Source organism: Aythya fuligula, chromosome 3 (assembly GCF_009819795.1).
Source record: "Aythya fuligula isolate bAytFul2 chromosome 3, bAytFul2.pri, whole genome shotgun sequence".
Taxonomy (NCBI): domain Eukaryota; kingdom Metazoa; phylum Chordata; class Aves; order Anseriformes; family Anatidae; genus Aythya; species Aythya fuligula.
In genome coordinates, this window is record NC_045561.1 from 1586656 (window position 1) to 1614575 (window position 27920).

At 41.1% G+C, this 27920-nt stretch overlaps 1 protein-coding gene across 6 annotated transcripts in view; it reads left to right on the top strand.

The window, feature by feature from the left end:
* Positions 1-220: 220 nt before the first annotated feature.
* ACYP2 (acylphosphatase 2) overlaps positions 221-27920 on the top strand; it is a 42121-nt gene continuing 14421 nt past the window's right edge. Inside the window, exons 1-5 of one of the 6 annotated variants that reach the window (XM_032185552.1) lie at positions 287-337; positions 790-806; positions 1611-1745; positions 2210-2319; positions 2668-2777. In XM_032185552.1, coding sequence (XP_032041443.1) covers positions 2311-2319; positions 2668-2777 — 119 coding nt within the window. In that variant the 5' untranslated portion in view covers positions 287-337; positions 790-806; positions 1611-1745; positions 2210-2310. Of the gene's footprint in view, positions 338-466; positions 694-789; positions 807-1610; positions 1746-2209; positions 2320-2667; positions 2778-27920 lie in introns of those variants that run through there. The other 5 variants (XM_032185549.1, XM_032185550.1, XM_032185553.1 and 2 more) reach the window with 5 other exon arrangements.

A 27920-nucleotide genomic window follows, 5' to 3' on the forward strand; every position in this document is an offset into this window, starting at 1 on the left:
TTTCCATCTCCAAGCCCTGGTGCCCCAGCTGGAGTCCAGCCTCCCCCTGGCCCTGGCGTTTGCCCCACACGGGGTAAAATTGGGAAGGAAAAGCTTGTCATGTTTTATGGGCTGGGAGTCGCGGTGACCCCCGGCGGTGACGGGGCCGCGCCCCCCCCCCTCAGGCGCCCGCGGCTCCCTCCCGCCCGGCGCGGGGCGGGCGCTTTCCGGGGCAGCTTGAGCCTCGCGCGCTGCCGTCCGGGCGGCCCGCAGAGCTCGGCGGCCGCCATGTCTACCCTGGGGAAGGCGTCGGGCGCGCTCAAATCGGTGGATTACGAAGTGTTCGGGCGGGTGCAAGGTGAGGGGCGCGGGTCGGCGGCGCTGTGCGCATGCGCGGGGCCGGGCGTGGCTGAGGCGATGGCGGCGCGTGGGGGGACGGCGGCGCCCTGAGGGGAGGCGGCTGCTAGCGGGCGGGGGCGAGGGCTCTGCTCTGCTGTCAAACACATATGCCAACCCCCTTGGGTTGGCATAGAAACTGAAGTGAATATTAAAGGGTCAAAGGCTATTCCCGTCTTAATTGCGGAGTTCCCCTCGCCGCTTTAGCGGAAATAACCGCTTGGTCGAGGTCATCTCCCGGCCGTCTTGTGCAGTTGGCCCGGAGTGACAGTGCCACAAAGCTCTGCGGTTTCCTTGCGGATAGACCACGGATGACATGTATACAGTTTACAATAAATTTGTGATTTTTTTTTTTAATAGTCTTTTATAAGATAACCTTACTCTTTTTTGACCTTACTCTTTTTCTTTCTTTAGGTGTTTGTTTCAGGATGGTAAGGCAACATCTGATTTATCAGTTCTCCTTCAAAGCCTACTTCAAAGTATAGTATTTCCAGGGCTAAAAATACAGCAGCAGCAGCTTTGCAGACTATAATCATAATCAACCGATGGATGGAGTTCTAGGTTAGGCTGTTAAGTATTGCAAGCAGATTTAAGAGGAAAAAATTTTTGTTCATCTCTTATAGTAAAATATTTTTAAAAGCTTATTAATGTGTTTATGTTAGTATAATTTATAAAGGTTGTATTTGGATTGTGATACAAAGGTGAGCATTAGAACATACTCGTGTTTAGAGAGGTAAATTCTGGATGTTAGCTTCTGAAGCCAATGCATTCCAGTTTACGTTCCTACTGGCAATTACAGTGCCAGTGCTTAAGGAAGCTTGTGTTTCCTGCAATACAGTTGCTGGGGCTTGTGACCCCACCAGAGTTCTCCACCAGCTCTGAATTTGTAGCAGGTAATTCTTCTGCTTGACAGAAATCAAGAAACATGTTTCAAAAGTGTTGTGTGAACCTAGTGAGCTGTGTTTAAGACCTAAAAGTTTTTATGCATAATTTATGTGGTGTGAAATAGCTCAAAATAGAGAAGGATGGAGGTTTACAGTATAGTATGTCTTTAATGTTTCTTTATCAAGTGGAAAATGTGCGTTTGCAGATCATATTGATAGGCTGCATTCTGATGCTTTTGGGTAACTTCTTAGGGGAAAAAGTGCTCATAATCAACTTGAAAAGTACTCATCATAGGTAGCAACACCTTTTCATTGCCTAGATTACCCCCAGATCTGTTTTCTCTTTTGAAGTGTAATTATTATTGAGCTGAAGTTTGGCTGTTGGCATTTAAAATGAATGTCTAAAGAGAACATGGGCTACATCTCATCACTGAACATACGTGAAGGAAAATGGAGGAAGCACCTTTTAATCTCAATAAATTTGAGGTGAATGAAAATATTAGCTGTTTAATATTAGTATTAGCTATTGTTATTCCCTGCAGAGAATAAAACTTCAGTGGTTTCCTGTAAAATACTTTGTTCCATGCCATGTAAGGGTTCAGGCACAAATGAAAACTATGCAGATACATTTTGTGTGTACATAAAAAATAAGAAGGTTCAGAAAGCAGGACTTGGAAGTTCCGTACATTTGCTGCTATAATTTGCTTTGCTAGTAATGCAGCACAAGATCCTTAGTATTTAAGGGGTAAAAGTCAGGTGGAAAGGTTTTAGAATGAAACATGAGGAAAAACACTTCTGTTTGTGCATTCAACAAGCTTAAAGAGCTTAGACACCAACTGTTGAAGAGGCAAATGAGCAGTGACAGGAGCTAGAGGAAACTAAGTAAAAGGTGGTAGTGATGGATCAGTAGAGTTCTTTGATTAAAAGTGTTTAAAAATTCCTTAAACAAGGAGAGCAAGTTTTTGGCTGATCTCTGAATGAAAAAACTCACAGTATTGGAAGATTTCTGTGCATATTCAACTGATACAGCAAGCAGCAGGATGGCTTTATTATGAGCAGGGTAAGAAGCCATCATATATATAGTTTGTGGTGTTTTGTGTTTTTTTTTTTTTTTTTTTTTTTTTTTTTTGAAGAAAAGTCTTAATGTAAACCGACATGGGAATTAACTCATGTATTTATGTATATGTAAAATCTAATTCTTGTTCAAAAGCTGGTTGCTTCTGCTGCAGCTGCAGAGCTGACAGGAATGTTTTAATGTCCGAGTGTGAGCATAATCTATGGATTCTTGTTTCTCTTAAGTCTCAGTCTTAAGGCTATGAAAATGGAAGTGGGGTTTAACATGGTTTACATGGTATGCATGTAGTGTATGTGCTGGCACTGATTATTGTCTCTTTATTTTTCAAATCAGTACACAGAAGAGGAAGCTAGGAAGCTAGGAGTTGTTGGCTGGGTTAAAAATACCAGTCAAGGAACAGTAACAGGCCAAGTTCAAGGCCCAGAAGATAAAGTAAATGCAATGTAAGTATCTTTGTTTCTCTTAGTCTTATCACTGTCACTTGCAGAAGCATCTGAAATCCCAAATGACAGGTAGGTTCTTATATCGATAACTTCAGTGCTTTCAATAACTTCGGTTTTATTTGCGGGTTTTTCTTTGTGAAATTGAGGAGACGCATCCTTTAAGCTGTAAGTCTTCCAGTTTAAAAATAGTGTGAGGCTTCAGTCAGTTTTAATTTCTAATGTCACACAGCGCATATGTGTATTATCTCCAAAATACTTTTAAAACCAAGAAAAAGCCTTTATTCCTATATGAGCACAGATCTGCTATTTAACTTTGAATCATCTCTGCAAAGAAACACTGCAGAATGTCTTGAAATGTTTACTTAGCTTTTACTTAAATCAGTTTAAGAAAACAGTTTTGATTTTTTTTTCCCAATTTTTAAAAACAATACGTAAATACCCATTGTAGCAAGGGCTTACAATCTGTATTACCTAGAAATAAATTTTGTAATTTATTAAAATTACAAAATGTATATGGTTTTCTTTATTCATTAATTTCCAAGAGCTTTAAGCTGTTACTTTGGAGAAGTACTGCCTGTAAAAACAAAGACCAATCCAAATATCTCGTTTTTGCAGGTGTGTGTAGGGAGATTGGAGTTTTTTAAAATCTCAGTGATTTGTTGTACTGAAAAAGGGATGAGGGATGGTAAAGCCTTCCTTTGCAAGCTTCATTATGGATGGCCAATTATTAGTGCATATTTTGTAGTACAGGAATTGTTTCAAAACTCAAATAAAATGAAGTTGACTTTTTTGCAGGGAAAAGTGTTAGACCTTCTTGTAAAGAAACATTGCATGTGACGGAAGTATTTGTAGTCATTTTCTTTGGTTTTGAGCTTAACATCAGATTGGTTATCTTGGGCTGCAAAACACTTAAAGCCAGAGAAGCAGCAGTTGTTTCTGAAGTCAATGCTTATTCTCTGGAATACTACCATTAACTTCATATATAGTATTTAATATCTCCATATTTGTAAATTTAGTATCTCAGTGCAATCTGTAGCAAACACTGAAGATGGACGTGTGTTGGAGTATTGTTTTCTTTAAAAATTTCTCAAGTCAGTTGATTTACTCTGAGCAGCTTTAAGTGAGAGCACAGCTTAACCCCCCCATATGTGTTCATTTGTGTTAAACTAGGATTGCTGCAGCATGCCATGTTCTTCCCTTGTTTTCCCCTTACTGGTATTTGTGTCAATAGCACTAAAGGAAACCTTACTTACCACTACACCAGGAAATTGGTATCTGTAATATGATATCTTGTAGCAGAGCTGCAAAATTAGACTGATGAGACTAGGCTTGTTCTCAAGGAAGAGGTGGCAAAAGAGCTATTACAAAGGGAGAGGAAAGTTTCCACTTTCTTGTTAAACAATTAAAAGTAGGGTCAGCAAGATGGATTGTGACAGTAAATTGGTAGTGATGTTGAAGCTTTTGACGTTGTTTGTGATATCCAGAGCAAATAAAAAGTTGTTTTGAATTGTTGTTTCTTCATTTTAAGATGGAAATGAGGAAGATACCTATGACATGGGAATAAATGTTGCAATGCTGAATTGAAATTGAAGTACAATTAAGTTACACATTGAGATATGGACTACTGAATTTCCTAGAGTAAAATGCTTGGGAGACACCAGTTAATTTCAGTTGTTACCTGTGTGGGCTTGGATTCATGGAAGATAAAATGTAATGAACATATTTTTAGTGATAAATTGCTGGACTTCCACATGTAAAGGGAGGAACTGTGTATGAGCGGACACTTGGAAAGGCTCTGATTTCTCTTAGTACATGCAATAGATAATCAAGTGACTAGAACTAGTATAGAGTTGAGAAGGAAAAAGATCTAAAGCAGGTAAGTTGGAGGTACGACTGTGTGGAGGTATGACTCTTTCTGTATTTTGAGCTCTCTAGTGAAGTGAGGGTGTGTCAGGAATGTGTTTTGAAAATCAGTTGGCTAGGTAACTGATGGGGAGCGCATGACACTTGTGGATACTGGGAACCTTGTGCTGAGTATTCCAAGTTCAACTTTGCTATTTTGACACTGCTTTATATGTGGTCAACTTTCTTGGTAAAAATGTGTGCAATTTTCTATAAAATCTGTTCACTGGAAGAAGTTGCACAGGTGGTTTTATAGATTACATTAATTTTAAGCTAATGTGTTAAAGTAAAAGGCTTACATAGAGCACAAGGAAGGCAAGGATCTCCCAGAAGCAGTAACACTATGTTGTTTCTCTGCGCAAAAACCTACTGAAAGCTCTGCATTTAAACATTTGCCTTGCAGTCAAGTTCCTGTCTTGTCCTCTGGTTAAGTAGGAAAGGTTCTTACCAGATGAAGAGAAATATGTCAGTTGGGCCATGTTTCCAAAAGTTTTTTTTTATTAAACAGAAGAAAGAAATCCTCTTCACCTTATTTTTGTGGATCTGTATAGCCCAATACAACTTCACAGCAGTGGAGCTGGGGAATTAGGCATGGGAAGGCAGCCAGAGGCCGTGCTGCTGCATGTGCGTGGTCATGTTGGTGTTCCTTCTGCATGTGGAAGAGTGTTAAAATGGGTGGCGTGCTGAGGGCTCAGTCCCTTCCCACCCTGCAGGGAAGAGGACTGACCTCGGCACCTCAGACTGATACAATTTCTCAGGCAGTGTGCTGCAGTGTGCTGAAGCCTGGGTTTTGTCCTAAAAGATGGAAGTAATTGGTTCCTAGCAGACAAAAAATGTGGTGGAAATACTTGTAAATGTGCCATGCAAATTGGGGCTTGCTCTGGAACATGTAACAGCTTAGCAGGGACATTCTGACTTCTGCGAAAGAGGCGAAAGGTAGATAAAACTGAAGGGTTGGGGCATGGAGTGTTATATGGGCAATGGGCTTCATTCCTTAGTGGATTGTCCACTTAAGGTTGAATGTCAGCTTTTTTTTTTTCTTTTTTTCTTTTTTTTTTTTTCTGAATTAATGGAGGAAGGCTGACTGATATATTTTGGATTGAAGTGGTGATGGTGCTGAGAAGTGGTTATATTCACTTGAAATTCCCTGAGGCTAGCGTTTCACACGGTGAATTTGGTGGTAATTCAGGAAGTCTCAGGTAGGAATAGGTTTTTGATTTTTAGATGTTTTCAATTTGTTTTTAAAGAGGACTTCTTCATGTTGTCAAAGATTGGTGACTACTAGGAAGTATTTGGTCTTGAACTTCCTACATGTAAAACTTAATTTCCCTTGTTTTTTCAGCTCTAGGTGTCGCTGTTCGTGTTCTGTAGATGCTGCCAGCTATGTGCTTCGGTTGAAACCCTTCTAATTTCAGTTGAAATGGACTCTAATGCTAGAATCCATCTCTTCTTCAAGGCGAGTTTTTTTTTTTTTTTTTTTTTTTTCCCACGCAGGTTGCTTTTTTTTTCCAGGCGAGTTCCGCCCCCCTGCTGGCGGGGTCTCGTGTGGACTCGCTCCCCGCTGCCCCCTACGCAGGCGGTGGTCCCTGCCGGCAGGGCAGCAGACCAACTCCAGTGCTCTGCCCTGTAAACTGTTGCAGTATTAGTACGTCAGGTTTTTTTGTTACAATTTTCCAGACTTCCTTTCGTTAGGTGGTGACTGTCAGTGATAGCTGAAACTTAAATCTGTTGCTTAGGTGAATTGCAAGGTTGTATTGGATCGTTGTACAACCATAGGCAAATGGAATTATCTGAATAATAAATGTAGGTATTTTCTTACTTAATGAGAAACAATATGCCTTTGATATGCCTGAAAATAGACTTATTTTGACTTTAATCCTAACTAAATCTCAATAACTATTTTAGAGTAATCCTGTAGGCAGGATTGGCTGAGCTTTCTAGGAGACTTCTCAAAACAACTGCCAGTTAGTTGTGCTGTTGCTGCTGGAAGCTTTTTAGTGCATTTGAGGGCTTTATGCATACATGTATTCTGCATAGTGGAAATCATTGGAACCATGTGTAACACTGATCTTCAGAGTGGAGATATTCTCTTGTAGTCTACATCCCCTTTTACAGGAGGATGGAGAATAGTTCAAGGCCCTTAATCTGGCTTTTTATGCCAAGGAAAGATTGTTCCAGATGTCTTTGTTGCTCCAATGCAATGTTTATAGAAATACTAATGAGTAAAAGGTTCAGTTTAAACTAATATTTGTGAAGAGTGTTTTTTTTTTTTTTTTTTACTCCAGTTTATTAAGGGGAATAACTTTGTGCACACAGTTAAAAATAGACTTCTGGCAACAGTTTGGTAATTATAAAAAAAAAAAAAAAAAAAAAAAGTACTTGAAAATTGTAGGTTTCTTTGAAAATAATTATTATGGGTGATGTATTTGATAAAGATACCTGGTTTTGTTTTTTAAGTATAAGTTTAGTGCTTGAGTGATGCAACATTCTAACAGGGTCTTCCTCTGCTCCTTTTCAAACAGCTGAAAGCTGTGGGACAGTTGACACAGCATGGAGCTGAAGCTGCTGCGCTGCGTGTTTCAGAGGGGTTTTCTAGCTTGAGTCTGCTGCTGTACTAATGGTACCCTGTAGCTTCTAGTCATTTTAGCACATGGCAGAGCTTGCTCATGTTGCCTACAGAGAAACACAGGCATAATAGGAAGAAAAATGAGGAACTTGTTCTGCTTTCCTATAGAAGAGACTCGGACACTGAGGCTGAACTGATGTGCATAAATGTACAGGCACATGCAGATGTGCATGAACTCTAATGATTTAATTTATCTTGGCCACAGTCTTCATGTGACCTTTTAAACAAGTTATAAAAGGAATAACAGTTGACAAGATCTCTGGTTCTTAAAGCACCTCAGAATGGCAACTTTCATTTTGCTTTTTTTTGATAGAAGTATATTTTATTTAGTCTCAAAATTCTGAAGTGCTTTTGGTTTCTTTCAAAATAGATTGGGTCACTTTAAAGTTTTTGAAACTGCTGTGTTGCTTAAGGCTATTGCATCTCAACAGATTGGCACAAAGGTTGTGTAGGATGGTTCTGACTCTTTCGATGTTGTGCAGGAAGCCATGCCAAAAATGATGTAAATCGTAGTATAAATTACTGGATCTGGCTTTATCTGATTTCTGAAGTTTTCTCTAGGTAGGTACTAATTGATATTAGCATGAACCAAGAAGTAGCCAATGATACCTGCAGCTAAACATCACAGGGCATCTTTGTCTTTTTGCCCTTTGACTTTATCTGACATCCTTTCATCCTTCTGCTCTTGAGTTAACTTATTATATTCACTCTATTACTGGATTAGAAGCTTTCTTTTCAAAGACGGTATTGTTTTTTTTTTTTTTTTTTGTGGCTGGGGTGAAACAGTTGTTTTAATCTATAATGAATAATATATAATGAGTATTCTGTTCCTGCATCGTAAGCTCTTTCCGTGGATGTTCAGACTTGCACTCCTATGTTGTGATGCTGTGGGCTCTTCCTGCTTGTTTCCTTTTTGCTAAAGGAACAAAGAAAATCAGTCTGGAAAAAAAGTCTGGCAAATATTCAGAACTTTATGAAAGAAAAGCAGGCTTTAAAACAAGCAGCTGATGTTCCATGTTTGCAAGCTATGACCATTCTGATGGGAGAGGGTCCTGGACAAAAAGTTCTCCTTCTCTGTTTTCAGTCTATAGCATTTTAGCTATAGTGACTAGAAAAGAAGCCATCTAGGGCACCAAAAACAACCTATTTCAGCTCTCAACTCTCCCAGCAATCATTTAATGAGATTTCAATAATGATATTTTTGCAGCAGGTTTGGTCTGCTGTGTAGGGACTCCTGTGAAATCCTATTATGCTGTACAAATGCTGATCCTAAGCCTCTGGTTTTGCTTGTCATATGCAGTGTGCAATTCTTTTAAATTTGATGTTAAGGCCGCTACTAGAAACTACTATGGACAGTACAAGTATATACTCCAACTTCAGACCATGTAGACAAACTTATATGGTTACAGAGTTCTAGGGCTTTAAGATAACGAGATGGCTTCTGTCTGCTAGTCTGACATCTCCCTGACCTGTTCTGCTTTTGCAGACTGTGGAGCTGGAGCCTGGAAACTTGTGTTTTCCTCAAGGTACTGAAAGGACTCTGGTCCTGAGTGAGCTCTGTGGAGGCTTTGTGGACCCAGGAATGTTGGAAGCACTGGTGTTTAGCAAGCCTGTGCACTGCAGCTGTCCTGGGACCAAACTTTGAAAGCTCAGGCTCCCCAGCAGCCTCACAGATGACCTGGCAGCACATTCTAATGTAAATTTATTTGGAAAGCAAATCCTGCTAGCTCCTGTTTGAGAGAAAAATTAAGTTTTTTTTGCTCAAAAATCATTTTGAAGATGAACATGTTCACTCTTAGATTAGTTGCATGTCTTCCGTTAGATCACACCTATACTCTAGGAATTGTGTATACAAATTTGTATTTGTGCTTTTGCAACTGGCTGTTGCCCGTGCTACACTTTGTTTGGCTGGGAAACTGCTTGAGCTGTATTACTCAGCTTTGGAGATAAAAAGTTGATCCTTGTTGCTTGTCCCAAACATCGCTTGATGTCTACTTAAGCTTAAAAAAAATTAAACAAAAACAACAAGCACAAACACCACCACCAACCAACCAACCAAAATGCATAGATAGACTGTGATCAGCTTCATGAAAGTTGAGGCAGACAGGGTTCCCATGATACACTGGAAAATGACTGCTGTGCCCTCAAAATCCCACTGACGTTAAATGGTACAATGTGAAAAACCCGATAGGCTGTAGTTAGTCAGGGCCCCATTCTGCCTCATTAACAGGTAAGAGATTCCCACTGCCTAGGAGTAGACAGTAAAATTAAGCAATAAAGCCAGGGAGTGTGAGTATTAATGTAAAAATAGAACACCATAGCATGGAGAGGAACTGACTGGCACAGTGTCACAGGAAGCATCTTGCAAACCAAGTTGTTTCCCAATTCCTGGTCCAGGATTTCACCACTCTATTCTTCTTGTCTTTCTTGTCCTCTGTAGCTTAAAACAAAACCATTCAACCTATTTCATTGCTATTAATGAGAAAACCAATACCTTTGTAGTTTTTGCATGATAGAAATGAAGTGGTTATGTATACCAGCTGTCAATTTTTCTTGTTAAGTGCTAGTATTGATAATAATTAATTGGATAATTACAAAAATTTTCTTTTTGGCTAGTGTCCATACGGACAGTATAGGCAGGAAACTCAGCCCGGCAGTGGGGAGTGGAATGTACAAGCAATATAAGCAATTAATTGTTTCAGTGAGCACTTGTAAACAAGGTCAGCTCAGCAGGCGTTTGGGAAATCTCTTATGAAATGTGATGCTGTCTTCATTATCCTTCTAAAGGGTTTTGGTGTAGGACCAAACCAGCAGGCAGGATTTCTCTGCTAGGCTGTTTAAGCACATACAACAGATTTCTTGGGACTTTCAAGATCCAGGGATAAATATTTAAAAGCAAAGAAAAAACTGGACCTGTACTCTTTTCTTTGAAAAAAAAAAAAAAAAAGTTTTTCATCTTAAAGCTGTTCCTTTGCCTGGGTTTACTCACAGTTATTCACTGAATCTAGGCTAACAAAAATCCATTTAAGTTAGTGCCTGGGTTATTATTTCTAAGTTATTATTAAAGGAGTCTTTCCTGTTATTCCCAACCAGAAATATGTAGGGGGCTGACAACCTAAATATTGAGCCCCATGTGTCATGAGAAATACTGGATATTTTATTTTATGTTGAGAGCAATCAAAAGACTTAAACTCTCTCTAAGCTTTCTACTTGTCAATCATGGAAGGTGTGCCTGCTGGAGATGAGGGGGAATTGCGAAGCATGGAACACATGGGAGCCGGGCACGAAGCAGCCCGTTGGTGGGAGAGGTGCCAGTGCTTGCTCTGCGATGTTGTGCCACCATGTGGGGTGGATACGGAGGGAATGCTGGCACTGCAGGGGCTGCTGTGGCCTGGGCAGGGATCCCACCTGCCAGGGACCTGTCTGGCGCCTTTCTCCTGGCAACAGTGCCCCTAAGGCTAAAGGCTGTGTGCTACAGGCTCTGCTCTTCTGGGCCCTCCCAATGGAGAAAATGAAGTTGATGGCTTTAGCTGGAGTCCTGCATGGAAACTTGTCTACTCCCGAAGGGATTGTGTCACTGGGAACGTGACTCCCTGCAGAAAGGCATAAAAGGTCTGTTGCTGTGTGCTTTGGAAACAGAACTTATTTAATGCTTCAAATGTTTTACCAACTAACGTTGCTATCAAAAGCTATGGCATTAATCTTGAAATGGATAGCTTCTGTATGAACATGGAGCTCAGGTGTCTCTAGCAGGACTGTTGGTGCAAGGGCCTGTCTGTGCATACTTCCCTGACTGAAGCATGACAGTTGTTATGGGAAACATGCTTGCCTTGCTCTGTTCATCATCTGTTCCAAGGTTTGGCATGTGCTGTTGAGATACAGGGCACTTGACAAAAACAGCATTTTTTTCCCTCAGTTTTACCAGGTGATGTGTTGTCAAACCCAGTATTCTTTTGGAAGAAACGGGAGAGAAATTGCGCAGTACTGAAGGCAATAAAAATCTAGTGCCCCTGGGCGATGTGAGTCTGTCCCAGGGTAGCCAAGTGTTTGTTTACAGCAGTGGTTTCCCTAGTAGGGGGTTGCTTGCTGCTGACCTTAGAGAAAAACCTCAAAGGACAAAGTGGGAAAGGACAGGGAATTTATAGTACTTTGAATAATGCATTGTTGTCAAAGTATATCTGATATGTAGCGAGTGTAAATTTTTAACAGCTGTCAGTAGGTAGAAATAAGTTCTCTGATCGACACCTCCTAAAATATAATCCAGAATTGTCATGTTCAGCTGGTCCCAAGATTAGGCAAATCCACAAGTGAAAGCTGGCAGCAGTGAAATGAACATGAAGGGGGTGACACAGGCTTGCCCGAGGGTGGGACGCACAGTCCTTTTTGAGCTCCTGTTGGTGGCTTGTTTAGAACACGTCGATTGGTAACCCACTTCTCTCAAACAGCTTCCTTGCTCTTAAAGCAGCTCAGCAGGGTAACCTGCAGTGGCTTCTGGAACTAACCTCAAGGCCATAACTAAATACAGGAGTCTGAAGTGGAAGAGCTGTGCATGCTTCCCCCCAGCATGCTTTGTTTAGTAGGCAAGCATAACATGTTCTCTTCATGCAGTCATCTCAGTCTCTACAGCAAACTGCACCTTTAAAAACAAGTTCCTACATAATTAAAGAAAAAAATGGTTGTCCTTAACTGTGTAACGTAAATCTGTTACCTTATTTAACACAAGCATTTATGTTTTAATAGGTAGTATTTAAGAAAATTCTGCTTAATTCTTAACAGATGAAGTACTCTGATAAACGCTGCCACAAAAGAAGTTGTTAGTTCTGGTTCTATAGCCAGGTCAAAGAGTAAGGCAGGAGAACCAAGCACTAAATGATGTTGTCCTTGATTCTGTCACTTCACAGCAGAAGAGGAGCTGTCTTTATACCAGCAGACATGGAAATCCTTGAACACTTTTGCCTTCCCAGTTGCTCTGGCCCCACTACAGCTTGGCAGAAAACACGATTTCTCTTGTGGCTATCTAAAAGTTTTGGCTGCTTGTACTGCTGTAGTGGTACAAACTGACTGGAGGACAGAAACTCTTCCCCATGAAATATAAGCAATCCAAAGATATTTACAAATAAAGGAGAGGCCACCCTCATAAATTGAGGGTTTTTTCAAAGCATGATCTTGATGGAAAGTTTCTTTTTTCACCTTTCTTAAAGAAAAAAGAAGTAGAACTTTGAGGATAACAGCTGTAACTTAAGCTCTATATAAAGAGGGCCATTCCTCAAGCAAATAAACTTTGATATGTTTTAGGTTTGAATTTGGTGAATAAAGTAACTAACTTTATGGAGATCAACAGGCTGTTCTGTGAAGCTTGTCTTCAGGCACACTGACTGCTTAATTCAGTAATGACCCAGTGATCGTGTCTTGACTGTATTGCCAACTAAGGTTTTTGTGACAGTACTTCACCTCTTTTCTTAAAGCCTCAGTCCTTGGTACAGACTTATGTAGGAATTGAACTTTTGTTTATAAAAATAAATAAAAGGTTCCCAGCCTTGCATGTCATAGAAAAATAAGCTCTGTTAAGATGATGCCAAAACCCAAAGGCAATCAAAGACTGAATTTTATTTGAAAGATCTCATATGATTTTTCCTGGTCATCTCATTTTTCTGGCACTTGATTAATCAACCTGGATGTGTGGGATTAGCAATAATGTTTAGTGAAAAGAGGACAGTAAGAGCGTTAGGAATAGTTTCCAGCTGTTTCTTGTTCTGTGCTGTAGGTTCACTGCACATTTTGTTGCTCCAAACACTTGATATCTAGCTGTACAAGTAATGCCAAGATATGTTTGTCTTATTACACTGGGTCTGATTATAGCAATCCTAATGACAAATGAGGAAAAGCAGATCCTGAATCCATGTTCATAATAGCTGGATTAATTGAATTCTGAATTGGTTTTCTGGAGTATGTTGAGCCCGAGCTATACCTGAACCTAGCGTGGGCCCCCTGAATTTCTTGGCCTCACAGCAAAGTGAAAACGTAGTATGGTGAATGCGGTTCGTGAACCCGTAACATGCAGAGGGTGTATCAACTGCTTCATGGCCAGAGACTCTCTGCAGAGTGAGGATTTCATGTCGCCTGGGGCTCTGTTTACTTTTTTTCTTCCATTCAGTATTGCTTTCTACTATTCCTTTATTTACCTCCTGCAGTCTTTCTTTGAATGCTGGAGTTCTTGTATTGTGGGATATATGGAAGCATGCTATTTGTGTTTTTTTTTGTGGTGTCTATCTGCCTGTAGATGCTTACAAATACAAAATCTCTTGACTTGTCATGTTGAAACTGATCTTTAAACTGCCTGTGTCTAGTGAAACAATAGATGCAAATAGATGCATATAGAATAGGGATGCCAGGGAAGGAATTGGAGAATCAGAATTAGAGTGAAGAGGAGAGAAACTGGTTTTGCTAGGAATAAATGTTAAAAATAACATTATGAATGACAGAGTGCATGTCTAACGTGTAAGTTTTGGTGAATGGAATCAAGTAAATCTGCAGAAACTTGCTTCCTAGACCTGACAGATGCTACAAGCAACTTTTTTGTTCCAAAAAAACATTCTTTTAATGTGTTTCCTGAGTAGTTCCTGTTGGGTACAGTAACGGATTTCTATCAGGTGTTTTTCCAGTTAGTTTCATATCGTTGGGTTGCTAGTACAAAGGAAAAACTGTCAAGTTATGGATTTTTCCCTTAGGGTCTGCTTGCTTGTACAGTTACTGAAAATCATTTGTTTGGGAAGCAAACCTGGATATGTTTGAGATTGGCAAGGTCTTCAGTGTCGAGCAAATTCTTTTTAGCTTTCTCTTCAGAAATCCGTAGGATATACTCAGTGCCAAGAAACTGTTTTCCAGTTGACTTGATGTGTACAGTATAGTTACTGTCAGGAAAGTTTTATTTCAGTGTGTAGACTCTTTTCTGTTGTATCCTTGCAAAAATGGCACTGTGAGTCACTCAGTTTCATTTCTCCAAATACATGTACAGTTTGCAGAGCCTAATCTTTAACTTAGCACTCACTTCTGACTTGTACAAGCTTCCCTAGAGCCTTAACTTTTCCTGAGTAAAATGGAGCATTGATTTCTGGTGATATCCACAGTATTAGAATTAGTGTTTTTTTTTGTTTGTTTGTTTTTTAACGATTAGCATTCAGAATCAATGTCAAACTAGGAAGTCAGATTTACTTTTGAAACAATGAATTGTGGTAATTAAATATCACTTAGTATAACAGGTTATCAGAGCACAATGTGATAACCAGTGCTTTTGGATTAATATGAATTAAAAATTGAAGTAATAGTTGGAAATATTGAATCAAATGGGGGAGAACTTTCACTTTAGGTGCTTTTATGTTCCATGTATTACTATTACTGTTCCTAGGTATTAGTTTGGTGATAATGTTAGGTGATGAATGCAGCATAATAAAACACTGTATTGAAGGACTCGAATGGAATTGAATGTGGACAGTCACTCAAATATATAAAGCAATGACTTACCAGTATCTTTCTTTAGGTTGCATTGTCCCTAGGTGTAATTTCCATGCATCTGCCCCTATCCCTCTACACTTTTTTAAAGGCTTTATGAATCCAGAATGCTGTGACTGAGGAGGAAATGAGATAGCAACGGTTGTGATCCATCTAATATACTCGTACAGAGCATAAGAATGGGGGTGGACAAGCTGTGAGCATTCTCTAAGAATACCTGGAGTGAGAACATACATGCAGATGACACCTCAAACAACTCCAGCTGCTGCTGTGCAATTCCATACTTCAGTAGGAGGCTCATAAACCGATTTTGACAAAGTACGTGTCAAGAGCAGTTTCAAATGCTGATACAAAAGGGTGGCTGCACAGACAAGGGTATCATGTCAATACTAGCAATAGGCTAATACTATCTGTGGAGAGCATCTAATATCCACACCTATGAGTAGCAAATGAATACACTTAAGGAAACTTTGGTGGGGGGGCCAGAAAAGAGATCCTAATGTTGGTATAGTAACCAAATACAAAAAAACAAAGTACGTTGGGAGTTGTAGTGTGAGTATACTTGTCAACTTTTTAAGATGGTGTTTTTTTAGTTATCTTACAAAATTGCTGCGGACAAGAATAGTGTGCAGGTAGACCTGAACTAACCAAAGTGTCAGGAAAATGCATTTAGCATTTGCAGAAATTTTGGAATTACAATGAACTGAGACATGACTGGAAAGAATAAAAAGGTGACTAACATTTTTTGAGATTATGTTGTAGGAACAAAAGCATATTTGTCTACTTAATTAAGTTGGATTCTAGGTAATGATGTTGCTATTAGCCTTCAATCTTTAGCAGGACAGCTGTAAAAGTCTTGTATTAATTTATTCTACAAAGACTTGTAGAAGTCATGGCTATATGCATTGTGCTAAAGAACAGTGATCTAGAGACAACTTACACCACTACTCATTGGTCTTTGGCCTGCACTGCAGAAATGAAGGTATTTGGGGTCTCTCAGTCATAAACACCAACAAATTATGAAGCCTTCTGCCTCTGTACTTCGGTTTATCACAGGCTAACGAACCTTCTGTCTGACCAGCTAGCCCGTGTTCCTCTCCTCTGTCTTCCTATCTTTGTTTCTTTCCTGAGTATCACATTAGTTTTTAAAGTTTGCTGCTAAAATACCATTTCTTTTCTTGTTTACAAGCTATACTTCCTCAGTCATCAGTACTGAAAAAAAAAAAGAGGAAATGGGCTTTATACAGAATACAGTGCTCTTTGGACATTCTGGATGTAATAAATTGTGGAAGTAATAGCCTCTGACAGCTGACCTGTTCATGGACAGGTATTAGCCTGTGTCGCTCTTAAGCCTTAAGGACTGCTAGGCAGAAGCACTGATGTATCAAAGTAGAATATAGATTCTTTAAATGTCCATGCTATTTTTTGTACAATAAGATGGCTATGGTCAATACTAGATATTAAAAATCAGATAAAGATATCTGTTATTTTAAATAGAGTAATACTGGGGAAAGTGTGTAAATACTTTTTTTTTTTTGAGATATGCTGGTGTGCATTACTGTAACAAACTCTCATGGTGAATTTCATGTGCAGGAACTAATAAGTTAATTTAACTGGAGGGTATAGAAATCTCAGGGATCTAGAATTGTGTTCTCCTATGCTAGTATCAATTTTAAAAGGTTATTTATTTGCTACTGAACTTGAGCTATTACTAAAGCTTTGTTAGAGTTCTTGATGCAATTAAAACGATGGAAAAAACTTTTTCATGTCAATGAAGGGATTCAACTGGACACAGCCTGAGATGTTCCCATTGTAACTTGGTAGATGTGACAGAATTGTTAATCTTTTTTTTTTTGATATGTGTTATTTAAAGGTAGTGCAATAAATGCAGAGTTCATATGTATTAGCATATTTGGGGAAATGAAACTGCTAGATTCAGGTTTGATATGAAAGAAAATGGTTAGAAGTTGAAGTACTGCGTAGCTTTCTAGGAATAATCATGAATTTTGTGAACTACAGGGTATGTATGTGTACATGGACAAATTCTTCAGCCATCATTACAGACATGTAGTAACCTGGAGATCCTCTGACTAGGTTTACTGAACTGCAAAGGTCATTTATAGCTCCTCAGCCACAAAATGAGTGTTTCCATAGTTGAACTCATGCATGTCAGTTTATCACGGGAGGCTTAAATGGTAATTGGCTTGGCCACAGTATCTTCAGCTGCAAAGCTATTGGGGAGTGTGGGGATTAGCATGTTTGTGTTCGGAGGATTTGATTCTCCTGTGGTTTAAAAATTTTTTTTGTTTCTTGAAATTCACCCTTTTTGGATGTGGTATAGGCTTTGTAGTTCAGTGTTTTAACACTAGATGTCAATCTACTTGCATACGTAGAGGTTGCAATGTATTTTGCCTTCTAGATATTTCTTTCACCAACTGGACAAGCAGAATCCTGTCTTCCACCTACTTTGCAGAGAATTCATATCATGAGAAAAGAGGAATTTAAATGTTGGATTTCTTGTAGTAGCCAATACTGAAGACAATTTCTGTAAAACAAGACATGGCAGTTTGGGGATTGCATGGAGAATGTTTGATTTCCATGAAGCTCATTGACAGCTTGAGTTAAAGGAATGACAAAAACCTAAAAGTAGAAGTTGGAAAGATCTAGGTGGTAATCTACTTTTCTAATTTCTAATGAAAATAAACTTAAACATTAATATTTCTTACTGATTGCTGCTTCTTGGTATTTGTAGGTACTGAGTTTAATAAAATGGTTGAACATTTGTCTGTTGGTTATTATTTTGTTGGTTGGGTACAGCTTCTGTTTACAGAAAGAATTTCTGAGTTCTCTATAAACAGAAGCTACAAAAATATGAATGCTAAGCTAGAGGGAATCATAGCTGTGTGCTCATGTCACCCCACCTCTGTTCTGTTTGTTCTATTCCTGTAGCAGGCAGTGTGTTTAGGGATACAACAGGAGCCAAATTTAACTTACTAGGAACATTGTCGTCATAACAGTGAGCATGAGAGGGAATCTTGAGTATGAAACCTTTAAAGTCTGAAAACATCAATTCTAAACATATATATAGTATCCTATAAAGTAAAATGTATAATACATAAAAATGGAGCAAAACTTGTTTCAGTGCTTCTTTTCTGTTGTGTGCCTGCAGAACAAAACAACCTGAGTTTAGCCTTAAATTAGCAGACATGACAGGAGGCATTGAAAGTCCATTTAACATTTGTTGACAAGCCAGGAGACACAGGTCTTAGCCCACATCTGTGCTTATTTAAGGATGAATGTTTTGGAAGTGTCTGTGGCTGACTGAGATGCCTGCATCCTAAGGAATCCTGAAATTTTTAAGTGATGAAGTGCTATTTTTGTAGAGGTAGGAGCATTCTGAGGAACAAACACTTGAAGTCAGCTTTAATATTTCTGATACCATGCTTCTACCATCTCCTCTGTCTTGTGTTCTAATTTTGAGACGCTGTGGTGAAAAGAGCTGTGTGAAAAATATAGTACTGTGTGGAAATTAGGTCCTCAGTACTGGGCCTCGGCACAAACGGATGTATTCTGAGAACCTGTTGTAGCTGGTCTTTGCTCCTAGTAATGTCAATGTAAGCACAGTGTTTTTAGTTAGTATTGGTTTTAATGCTTAAGCGCCATTTATGAAAGTGTTTCACATTTCAGTGTTGCAGAGACAGTAAGAGAAGTGGAGAACCTTTTAGACTGGCAGCAGCACAGACAGGAGCAAAAAAAAAAAAAACAGCAGGAGGCAGAGGTTTCTCTCTTAAGTATAGTATCTTACTCTGAGTAACGGTTTTGAAATAAATGGAGCTAATTACTGCTGTGAATGCTATTGGCAGAACCCAGGGAGTTATACTGAGGTTTTTAGGCACAGAGCAAGCAACAGCGGCTGTAAGTTTAACTTCCTCATTGTGTTAACATCTTTCATTGTGCTGCATCTACAGTTTTGTGTCAGACCTCTGCTTTTTTTCATTTAAGAAAGTACGTTTTTAGATGGTACTAAAATAGCGAAGTGGTCTAACAGCTTGCAGAACTTTTGGACAGAGATAAATATGATTTGTTATAAAACTTGCTAATGTCCTTTGTCATCTCTGCCATTTTGATCCTGGCTAGCTGCCAAAACTGGATTTATCTCTCTGAGTATCTGTGGAGGTTTTCCATGGGCAGGGAGGCCTGTCCTGTGGGCTGGAGCCCTGCCTGGCATTGCTGAAGCGCTCTGTACTGTGGCCCTGTACCTGAGCTGCCTTTCCCAGTTGTAGCATGTCCCACCTTAGACCCTAGTGTTTGAAAAATTTTCTACTCGGGCAGTGTTTTAAACATGTTTTAATCAGTGGCTGTCAGATGAACTTCAATCTACCTGGAGATATTCAAACAAATTGTTTCCGCCATGAAAATGTCTGCTGTTACACTGTAATTCTGTCAGACTGAAACATTCAAACAGCAGTAATTCTGTCCTTAGTATCCTGCAGGAGTTTCATTCTGATTCGGGCATATTAGTAGTGGTATGCAGCTATAGGTAAAATTCTTCTCAAGGAAATGATATATTGTTTTCTACATGTCCCTGCCTGTTTGGGTCACAGTTAGTATGTCCACATATCTGAATGAAGGCTCACTTGCACATACTTCAATGTTTAATATGCTTTCTAATTGCATCTTGGGCAATTGCATCAATTGCTGAATTCCTCAAAGATTCGGGCAGAATAAACTGCCCTATGACTTTATATTTTTTAATAATTATCAGTACCCTGCTTTAACTAACTTTTTAAGGTTTTTCTGTTTTCATTAAAAAAAAAATAAAATGCAAGCTCTGAAGTATCAAAGCTGACTGCTGTTCCAAATGATTTAGAGATCTGGTATATTGTTTAGACATCGGTTGAAAGAAGTGACAGAATATAGTCAATGTGACAGTAAAAACATAAAATGAGTATCATGTCCAATTAAATTGGTTTTTCATTTACCTTATATCGCCTCTGGTGTGAGCAACCAAAATGTGTAGCTGTACCTGGCTTTGTGGTTCTTTTGTCATGGTAGTGAATTGTGTCTGGGTGATCACTGCTGCCTGAGTAAGCAGGGGGAGTAATACATGTGGGGCTTTCTCCTGTTTCCACTTCTTTGCTCCTTGGCAAAATCACCAAGGCAGAGCATTTCATGCCCTGATGCTCAAAGTAGAACCCGGGTATTCTTGGAAATGAAGCAATGCATAATCCAAACTCCCAATGGAGCTTTGACAGACCTGTCCAGTCTCGCACTGTTTTTCATTCATGGAATTGTCTGGAGAAAATAAAAGGGGGTTGGGCATGGAAACTGCTTCTAATGGCTGAGATTGTGACAGCATCCTTCGGCTGCTGCATTGACTCACTGGTCAGTCTTGAACCCAAGAGATCCTGCCTTGTCAGCCTGGGTGTCAGCCTCTCCATGGGTAGTGAAGGTGCTGCCTGGCTCTTCTGCCTGCCCATGTGCTGGCACAGAGGCTTCCAGTCCTCCGTTTGTGGCAGTATCTCTTGAGAGGCAGCACTGGAAAAGTGTGTGAAGGGCAAGATACCGCCTGCTGCCAAAAGACAGGACACTGTGTGTTCATGTAATAAACCTTAATAGCAATCTGTAACATAGCTTCAGGTAGCCTGTTCACAAATTATTTAAGAATTCTAAGTATGCAGGGACTTGAATTTCTATTTCGTGAAATTAATTGCAGATGAGGAGTGACATGGACCTGAAATTCTTAAAGAAATTAACTCTAGCTCATTAATTACTGCTTTTTTTTTTTTTTTTTTTTTTAAACAAGGTCAGAAAATTGCTTTTGCTCGCAGTGGAGGTGCTGCAAGGTTAAGGCGGATACACTCTGTGAATGAAAAGATGCAATAAATATCAAGTTCAAAGCAGAATGCAGTTTCAGTTGAGTGGCAGCAGCTGCTTTCATTATCGTGCATTATACTGAAGAGCTATCAGAATTGCTCTAGGTACATTATTAACTAGAAAGCCAAACTAGATCCATATTGCAAAGAACAAACTTCAAGGTATGACATGAGTGGAACAGAGTGCATGGGAAGATCAGGCCCAGTCAGCATGGGTTTATGAAAGGCAGGTCCTGCTTGACGAACCTGATCTCCTTCTATGCCAAAGTGACGCACTTGGTGGATGAGGGAAAGGCTGTGGATGTGGTCTACCTTGACTTCAGCAAGGCTTTTGACACCGTTTCCCACAGCATTCTCCTCAAGAAACTGGCTGCTCTTGGCTTGGACTGGCGTAGGCTTTGTTGGGTTAGAAACTGTCTGGATAGCCGGGCCCAAAGAGTTGTGGTGAATGCAGTCAAATCCAGCTGGAGGCCAGTCACTAGTGGCATCCCCCAGGGCTCAGTGCTGGGGCCGGTCCTCTTTAATATCTTCATCGATGATCTGGATGAGGGGATCGAGTGCACCCTCAGTAAGTTTGCAGATGACACCAAGTTAGGTGCGTGTGTTGATCTGCTCGAGGGTAGGAGGGCTCTGCAGGAGGATCTGGACAGGCTGCACCGATGGGCTGAGGTCAACTGCATGAAGTTCAACAAGGCCAAGTGCCGGGTCCTCCACCTGGGGCACAACAACCCCAAGCAGAGCTACAGGCTGGGAGAGGAGTGGTTGGAAAGCTGCCAGGCAGAGAAGGACCTGGGAGTGATGGTTGATAGCTGGCTGAATATGAGCCAGCAGTGTGCTCAGGTGGCCAAGAAGGCCAACGGCATCCTGGCTTGCATAAGAAGCAGTGTGGCCAGCAGGGCTAGGGAAGCGATTCTCCCCCTGTACTTGGCTCTGGTGAGGCCGCACCTCGAGTACTGTGTTCAGTTTTGGGCCCCTCACTACAAGAAGGACATGGAGGTGCTCGAGAGAGTCCAGAGAAGGGCGACGAAGCTGGTGGGGGGTCTGGAGAACAAGTCCTACAAGGAGCAGCTGAGGGAGCTGGGCTTGTTCAGCCTGGAGAAAAGGAGGCTCAGGGGTGACCTTATTGCTCTCTACAGGTACCTTAAAGGAGGCTGTAGCGAGGTGGGGGTTGGTCTGTTCTCCCACGTGCCTGGTGACAGAACGAGGGGGAACGGGCTAAAGTTGTGCCAGGGGAGGTTTAGGTTGGATGTTAGGAAGAATTTCTTTACTGAGAGGGTTGTGAGGCATTGGAACGGGCTGCCCAGGGAAGTGGTGGAGTCACCATCCCTGGAGGTCTTTAAAAGACGTTTAGATGTAGAGCTTAGTGATACGGTTTAGTGGAGGACTGGTTAGTGTTAGGTCAGAGGTTGGACTGGGTGATCTTGAGGTCTCTTCCAATCTAGAATTTCTGTGATTCTGTGAAAGTGTGAAGGGATAACAATACCTTTTGTGGTTAGCTTTCCAGTTTAATTTTATTTTCAAGATAGAATATTTTAGCTTTTTGAGTTCTTCCCAAATAAATTAATTCTAGACATGTGTAGGAGCATAATATTATAATTATATAATATTATTTAATATTTTATGCATACAAGGGATTGAAGTGTAAATATGGCCTCATGGCTAACAATGGGTATTATTAAGTTTCCATTGGTCTATGTGGGAGAACAGCATACAGGAAATCAGCAGGAAACAGCTAAAAGATACTTCATCACAATTCATAGTGGTTCTCAAAATTACATTTTATTAAGAAAAGTTCTTTTATTAAGAAGAGGTTACACATAGACATGTTCATATAGCAAGTGTGGGGTGTTGCAGAATTCTCGTCTGCAGCTGATGGCACCATCTGCTCCTCTGTAGGACTGTCCCGTAGGATGTTGATGTGTCTCCAGTGGTGCGTCAAGGAGAGGCAGCCAGGAGTGTGGTATCATGGGCTTGTGTCCATGTCCAGCGCTGAGGCTAGCAGAGAAGCAAAAGCACTAACAAGCGAACCTCTGTGTGTTGTGCCACCCCCCTCCTGGGCCTACTCTGTCAGCAGCCCCACTGTGATGTGGCTGTGACATCAGTGGGGCTGGTGCCAGCGGCACAATATGGGAAGGGACTGGGTGTTGACCTTCCTTATCATGTGGCCATGGAGTCCAGGGATCTCTCCTGTAGAATGTTGACGTGTCATGGGCTTGTGTCCATGTCCAGCGCTGAGGCTAGCAGAGAAGCAAGTACAGGCAACAAGAGAACCGCCCATGTGTAATACCAGGCATCTCCTGGGCCCACTGTGATGTGGCTGTGACATCAGTGGGGTTGGTGCCAGCAGCACAATGTGGGAAGGGACTGGGTGTTGACCTTCCTTAGCAAGTGGCCATGGAGTCCAAGGATCTCTCCTGTAGAATGTTGACGTGTCATGGGCTCGTGTCCGTGTCCAGCGCTGAGGCTAGCAGAGAAGCAAGTACAGGCAACAAGAGAACCGCCCATGTGTAATACCAGGTGTCTCCTGGGCCCACCATGTCACCAGCCCCACTGTGATGTGGCCATGACATCAGTGGGACTGGTGCCAGCGGCACAATATGGGAAGGGACTGAGTGTTGACCTTCCTTATCATGTGGCCATGGAGTCCAGGGATCTCTCCTGTAGAATGTTGACCTGTCTCCAGCGGAGTGCTGGAAGAAGGCTGTAGCCATGGTCTTGCTCTGTCGTTTTCCAGGATTCTATCTGTAATAATAATTAAAAAAAAAAAAACAGCTGGAGGGGAGCGGCTGCCCTTCATTGCCATGGAGGGCCTCTCCTCTCCCTCCTCAGCCCACACTCATCTGGCTGCTCCTCTGCCAGACTGGCTGGACTGGCTTGCTGCGGCCCTTTTATAGTCACCAGGGCTGGCCGCATCACGGGCTCCCCCTGTGACATGGCCACCGCCAACATTCTGTCCCCTGTGACATGGCCATGGCATCACTAGGACCAGTGCCCACTGAGCAGAAGAAGTGCTTAAATAAAATAAAGTAAAATAAAGTAAAATAAAAGTATAACAACAAACAACAGCCACTTGTTATTCTGGGGAGGGAAATTCAGCAGCTGTAAGATCGGTTTGAAGATCAGCAGCTGAGCAAAGTTTAAAAGAGCATCAAAGCCTGCAGGTACTGCCTACCCACTGCCACATTTTAAAGATCTGTGTGGTACTTGCTGCTGAGATTTGTGGGCTTGAAGGCTCAATTGCAGCAGAAAAATGTTTGCTGTCTGGAGGTGATACTTCACACTTTGGGTATGAAAGATGTCCAGTGCCCAACCCTGTGTCCGCAAGTGCCTGACAGTGCTGAGGATGTCTCAGTCAGAGCTGTAGACTTGCATCTTTCTTTCTCTTACGTGAACCAAAGATTTTGCCAGTGGCTGTCCTGTGCTGCACACTCGAGTGGGACTCAAGAACAAAACCCATAAATTATCTTCCATCTGCTTGATTCATTGCAGACTGTTACATCCTCTTTAGAGGATGGCAAGAAGATGGCAAGAGGTAGCAGGCACAAAGCGAAACCCGGGGGGGTTTCCTCTGAACATCAGGAAACGTTTTGGTGCTGTGCACGGGCTGCCCAGAGAGGATATGGTTTAGTGGGGGACTGGTTAGTGTTAGGTCAGAGGTTGGACTCGATGATCTTGAGGTCTCTTCCAACCTAGAAATTCTGTGATTCTGTGGGGAAGATGGAGGCATTTATGTAACATTATATATACGTCTGGCCGCATGTATCCTTGAATATCTTTATGTAGTGTCTTGGTGGGAAGACTTCAGGGACCAGTGATGCTGTCCAGCTGATGCCTTCTTGACTGCTTTACAACTTTGAATTACAAGGCTGAATGCTTGAAATACTCCTGAGGTGCCAATCATGCAGCATTGCAGGGGCCCTGAACCAACCTTACAGGGATGTAAGTGAAACCAGATGCGAGTGCAGGCTAGCTGGGAAGAGAAGTGAGAACTTGATTGTGGCAATTCTAAACTTAAAAAAAGCTCTTTCTAGCAATACCTGGTATTTTCTTTTACTTCTGAAACTCTCAGTGATAGAATGATTGTGCCGAAGTATTTTCTTAAAGAAGAAACATTTTAGGATTTCAGTTTTAAGTTATTACTGGGTTTTGGTGCCTAATTCATCGCAGAAGCTCAATACTTGTAAACTTTTAAAAGTGGAAATGGCTTGGCTTGGAGATCTTCTGGTGGTTTGTTTATAGCTTATTTCTGTGACTAGAGGTTCCTGGACGGTGTATGATAGGACATGGTCTTCATAGTTAGGCTTAATTTAGGGTTTTGTTCTGAAGAGCTTTATATCAATTGAGGAGTCAACTTTACAGAGTGAATGAGTTGCTGTTCCTGAAGAATGAACTGAACAGGGCAATTACTATTACTTTGTAGTTCACCAGTGTGAAACCATGTTAAAAACTGTGGTGCCAACCATTGCTGTGCTTTCTAACCTGTGGAAGGTCACCTGGGGCTATTCCCTGAACACTGGTATCTTAAAACAAGCAAAACTATTGAACATATGCTATTTTAACAAATATTTATCCAATAAGTGGCCAATGTAGATCAAGAAATTAATGAAAAATATTTCTTAAAAATTCCTTTTAACAGCTGGAATGAGTTGCTTCCTGTAGCCAGCATCTCTCATGCAACAGTTTCATTATTATCTGAAAGAATTTTGCCATAAGGGAAGTGTTTTGCATTCCTTAGTGAATGTATCCCCTGCCCTAAAGAACAGTAAATAATCAGTAATTGTTTGGGACTTGGAACTTTCTTAAACAGAACTTATTTTACAAGCATATCAATAAAGAAAGCATTTTGAAGGTTAGCTACTGACATTGAACAGAGATTTAGGTGTTCTTTATCAGTTTTGCAGAAGAATCCCTAGGTTGAAGAGCATGCTGTCTATGTACTTCTTTGTTTCTTTCACTTCTCATGTTAATCTGTTCTGCCTTTGCCTATAGGTTTACAAACATGGCAGGTTGTGCCCATTTCCCATAAGGAAACTGTAGGTAGGGTTGAAGCTAATGCCCTATCATACTCACCCTAGGAACCCAGACGCATGAGCTCCCATTTATGTGTGTGGGTATCTCCAAGTGATGGCTTGTTCATCTACACCTGTCACTTGATCATCCATCACACACTGGAGATGTTCTTTTTCAGGCTTTACCCAGATGTGAGGTTTTACTGTGCATCTTTTTTTTCTTGCATCTGCAAACTACCCAGCAACAAGGTAACCTCATCAAGAGGTTTAAGGTGGCTTCCTTATTCTCTGTAGACCTCTGTGCCATTCTTCATATAGATTGAAGCCATTTTAAGTACAACTGTCACAACCAGAGGTTGTGAATGCTGATGTGCTGCAGAGTGCTGCTGTCTTTAATTTTAATGTTCTTCTGTCTTTAATTTTGCATATATAGCCACATGATTAGTGTTCTATCTTTGCCACATTCAACTCTGCTTAAAACAACTTCATGGATAAGGTGTCCAGCCAGGTTTATCATAATTGTGTTGCTGGTTTATTTAAATGTTAAAGCTATAGCCATGTGACCGTGTCAGTCCTGTGTGCTTGTAGTAAACCTAACTGTATTAAAACTATACATAGGGATCAACGTCTCAACTGTTTACACGTAGTTTTCTGTTCTGGTAATCTGTTCACTTTAGAGTTCACAGAATCACAGAATTTCTAGGTTGGAAGAGACCTCAAGATCATCGAGTCCAACCTCTGACCTAACACTAACAGTCCTCCGCTAAACCATATCCCTAAGCTCTACATCTAAACGTCTCTTAAAGACCTCCAGGGATGGTGACTCCACCACTTCCCTGGGCAGCCCATTCCAATGTCTAACAACCCTTTCGGTAAAGAAGTTCTTCCTAACATCCAACCTAAAACTCCCCTGGCGCAACTTTAGCCCCTAAAGTTGCTGTGTACAGGAGATGTACCATGAGGGCACTCCACGGGGCAGCCATCGCCCCGCACGCAGGCACCAGCTGGGGGAGATTCCCCCTGGGCTGAGCTGTGCCCCTCATGGAGCGTCTTGGGGGATGCTCTGGGTGCAGGCAGCGAGCAGGGGAAGGAGCAGGACAGGGGACAAGAGGGAGCACGGGGTCATGCTGCCCGCAGCTGGGCAGGAGGAGGGGCCCAATGCACGGCACCGAGGGCTGGGCTGCGGCTCTCACCCAGGGAGGGTCTGTTGGGTCCGTCCCACGTCTCCGAGCCCTGCGGCGTGCAGACCCACGGCTCTTCCCCGTGCTCCAGGCGATACAAGAGGTCGGGTTTGGGGCCTGCATACCCCAGCGAGGCGAGGAGCTCTCCATGTTGCATTTTTCCCCACTGTAACTTTTCTTAATCCCTGAAGTAAAGGTTCTGAATGTATACCAAAAGAAAAGAAAGAAACTCCGTGATCTTCCACCAAGTGCTCTGTTGCTGCAGGGTTTTGTCTGTTTACTTGTTGGTATTTGCAGGTCATACCAGTGGTGTTTCAATTGTGTATCTGGGAAAAACGTACATTTTTCAGATAAAATCAATGTTGTTCTGCATTTTGTGAAAGGTAGGAAACCTCATTCCTTTATTCAGTTCTTGGATGTCGTCTAACCTTTCAGATATATCAGTGCTGTTGGTTTTGGAGAGTATCAACTCGAGCAATTTGGATCTTTCTCTGTGCCCAGACAGTGAAGGACTGGTAGGTACAGCAATCTAATCTAGCTTTCAACTCCTGGAGAGGAGTCTGAGGGTTTCTCAACTGTCAATTATAATTTGCTTAGTTGGGCAGTGTTTAGTTTTGTCTTTATCATTTTACTGTTGCTGGAAGAAGAAAGCAAAGCAGATGTTAAATACTCTAATTAAATCAAACCCTTTTGAATCTTAGCTGTGATCACATTCCTTATTATCTGGGTAAAAGGGTGTTGCCTCTTGAAGTTCACATTGGATTTTTGCTTAAGATACTAAATCTGGTTTTCATAACATAATGTGCTTAATCTTTGAAACAACTATACTGAGATGTGCTTACCATCTTTGGGGTACACTTGTGAAGGATTGGACTCTTAGGTTAAAAATTTAAGTGATCCTGAAAAGAAAACTCTTTAAGTGTCCGGTCAACTTTTACAGGCCTCCACTGAACTGATCACTAACTTACTTTGTAAATGAAGCAGTGTTAGCAGTTGAAATAAGAAATGGACCATTTTCTATTTGTGGATTTGGCATCTTT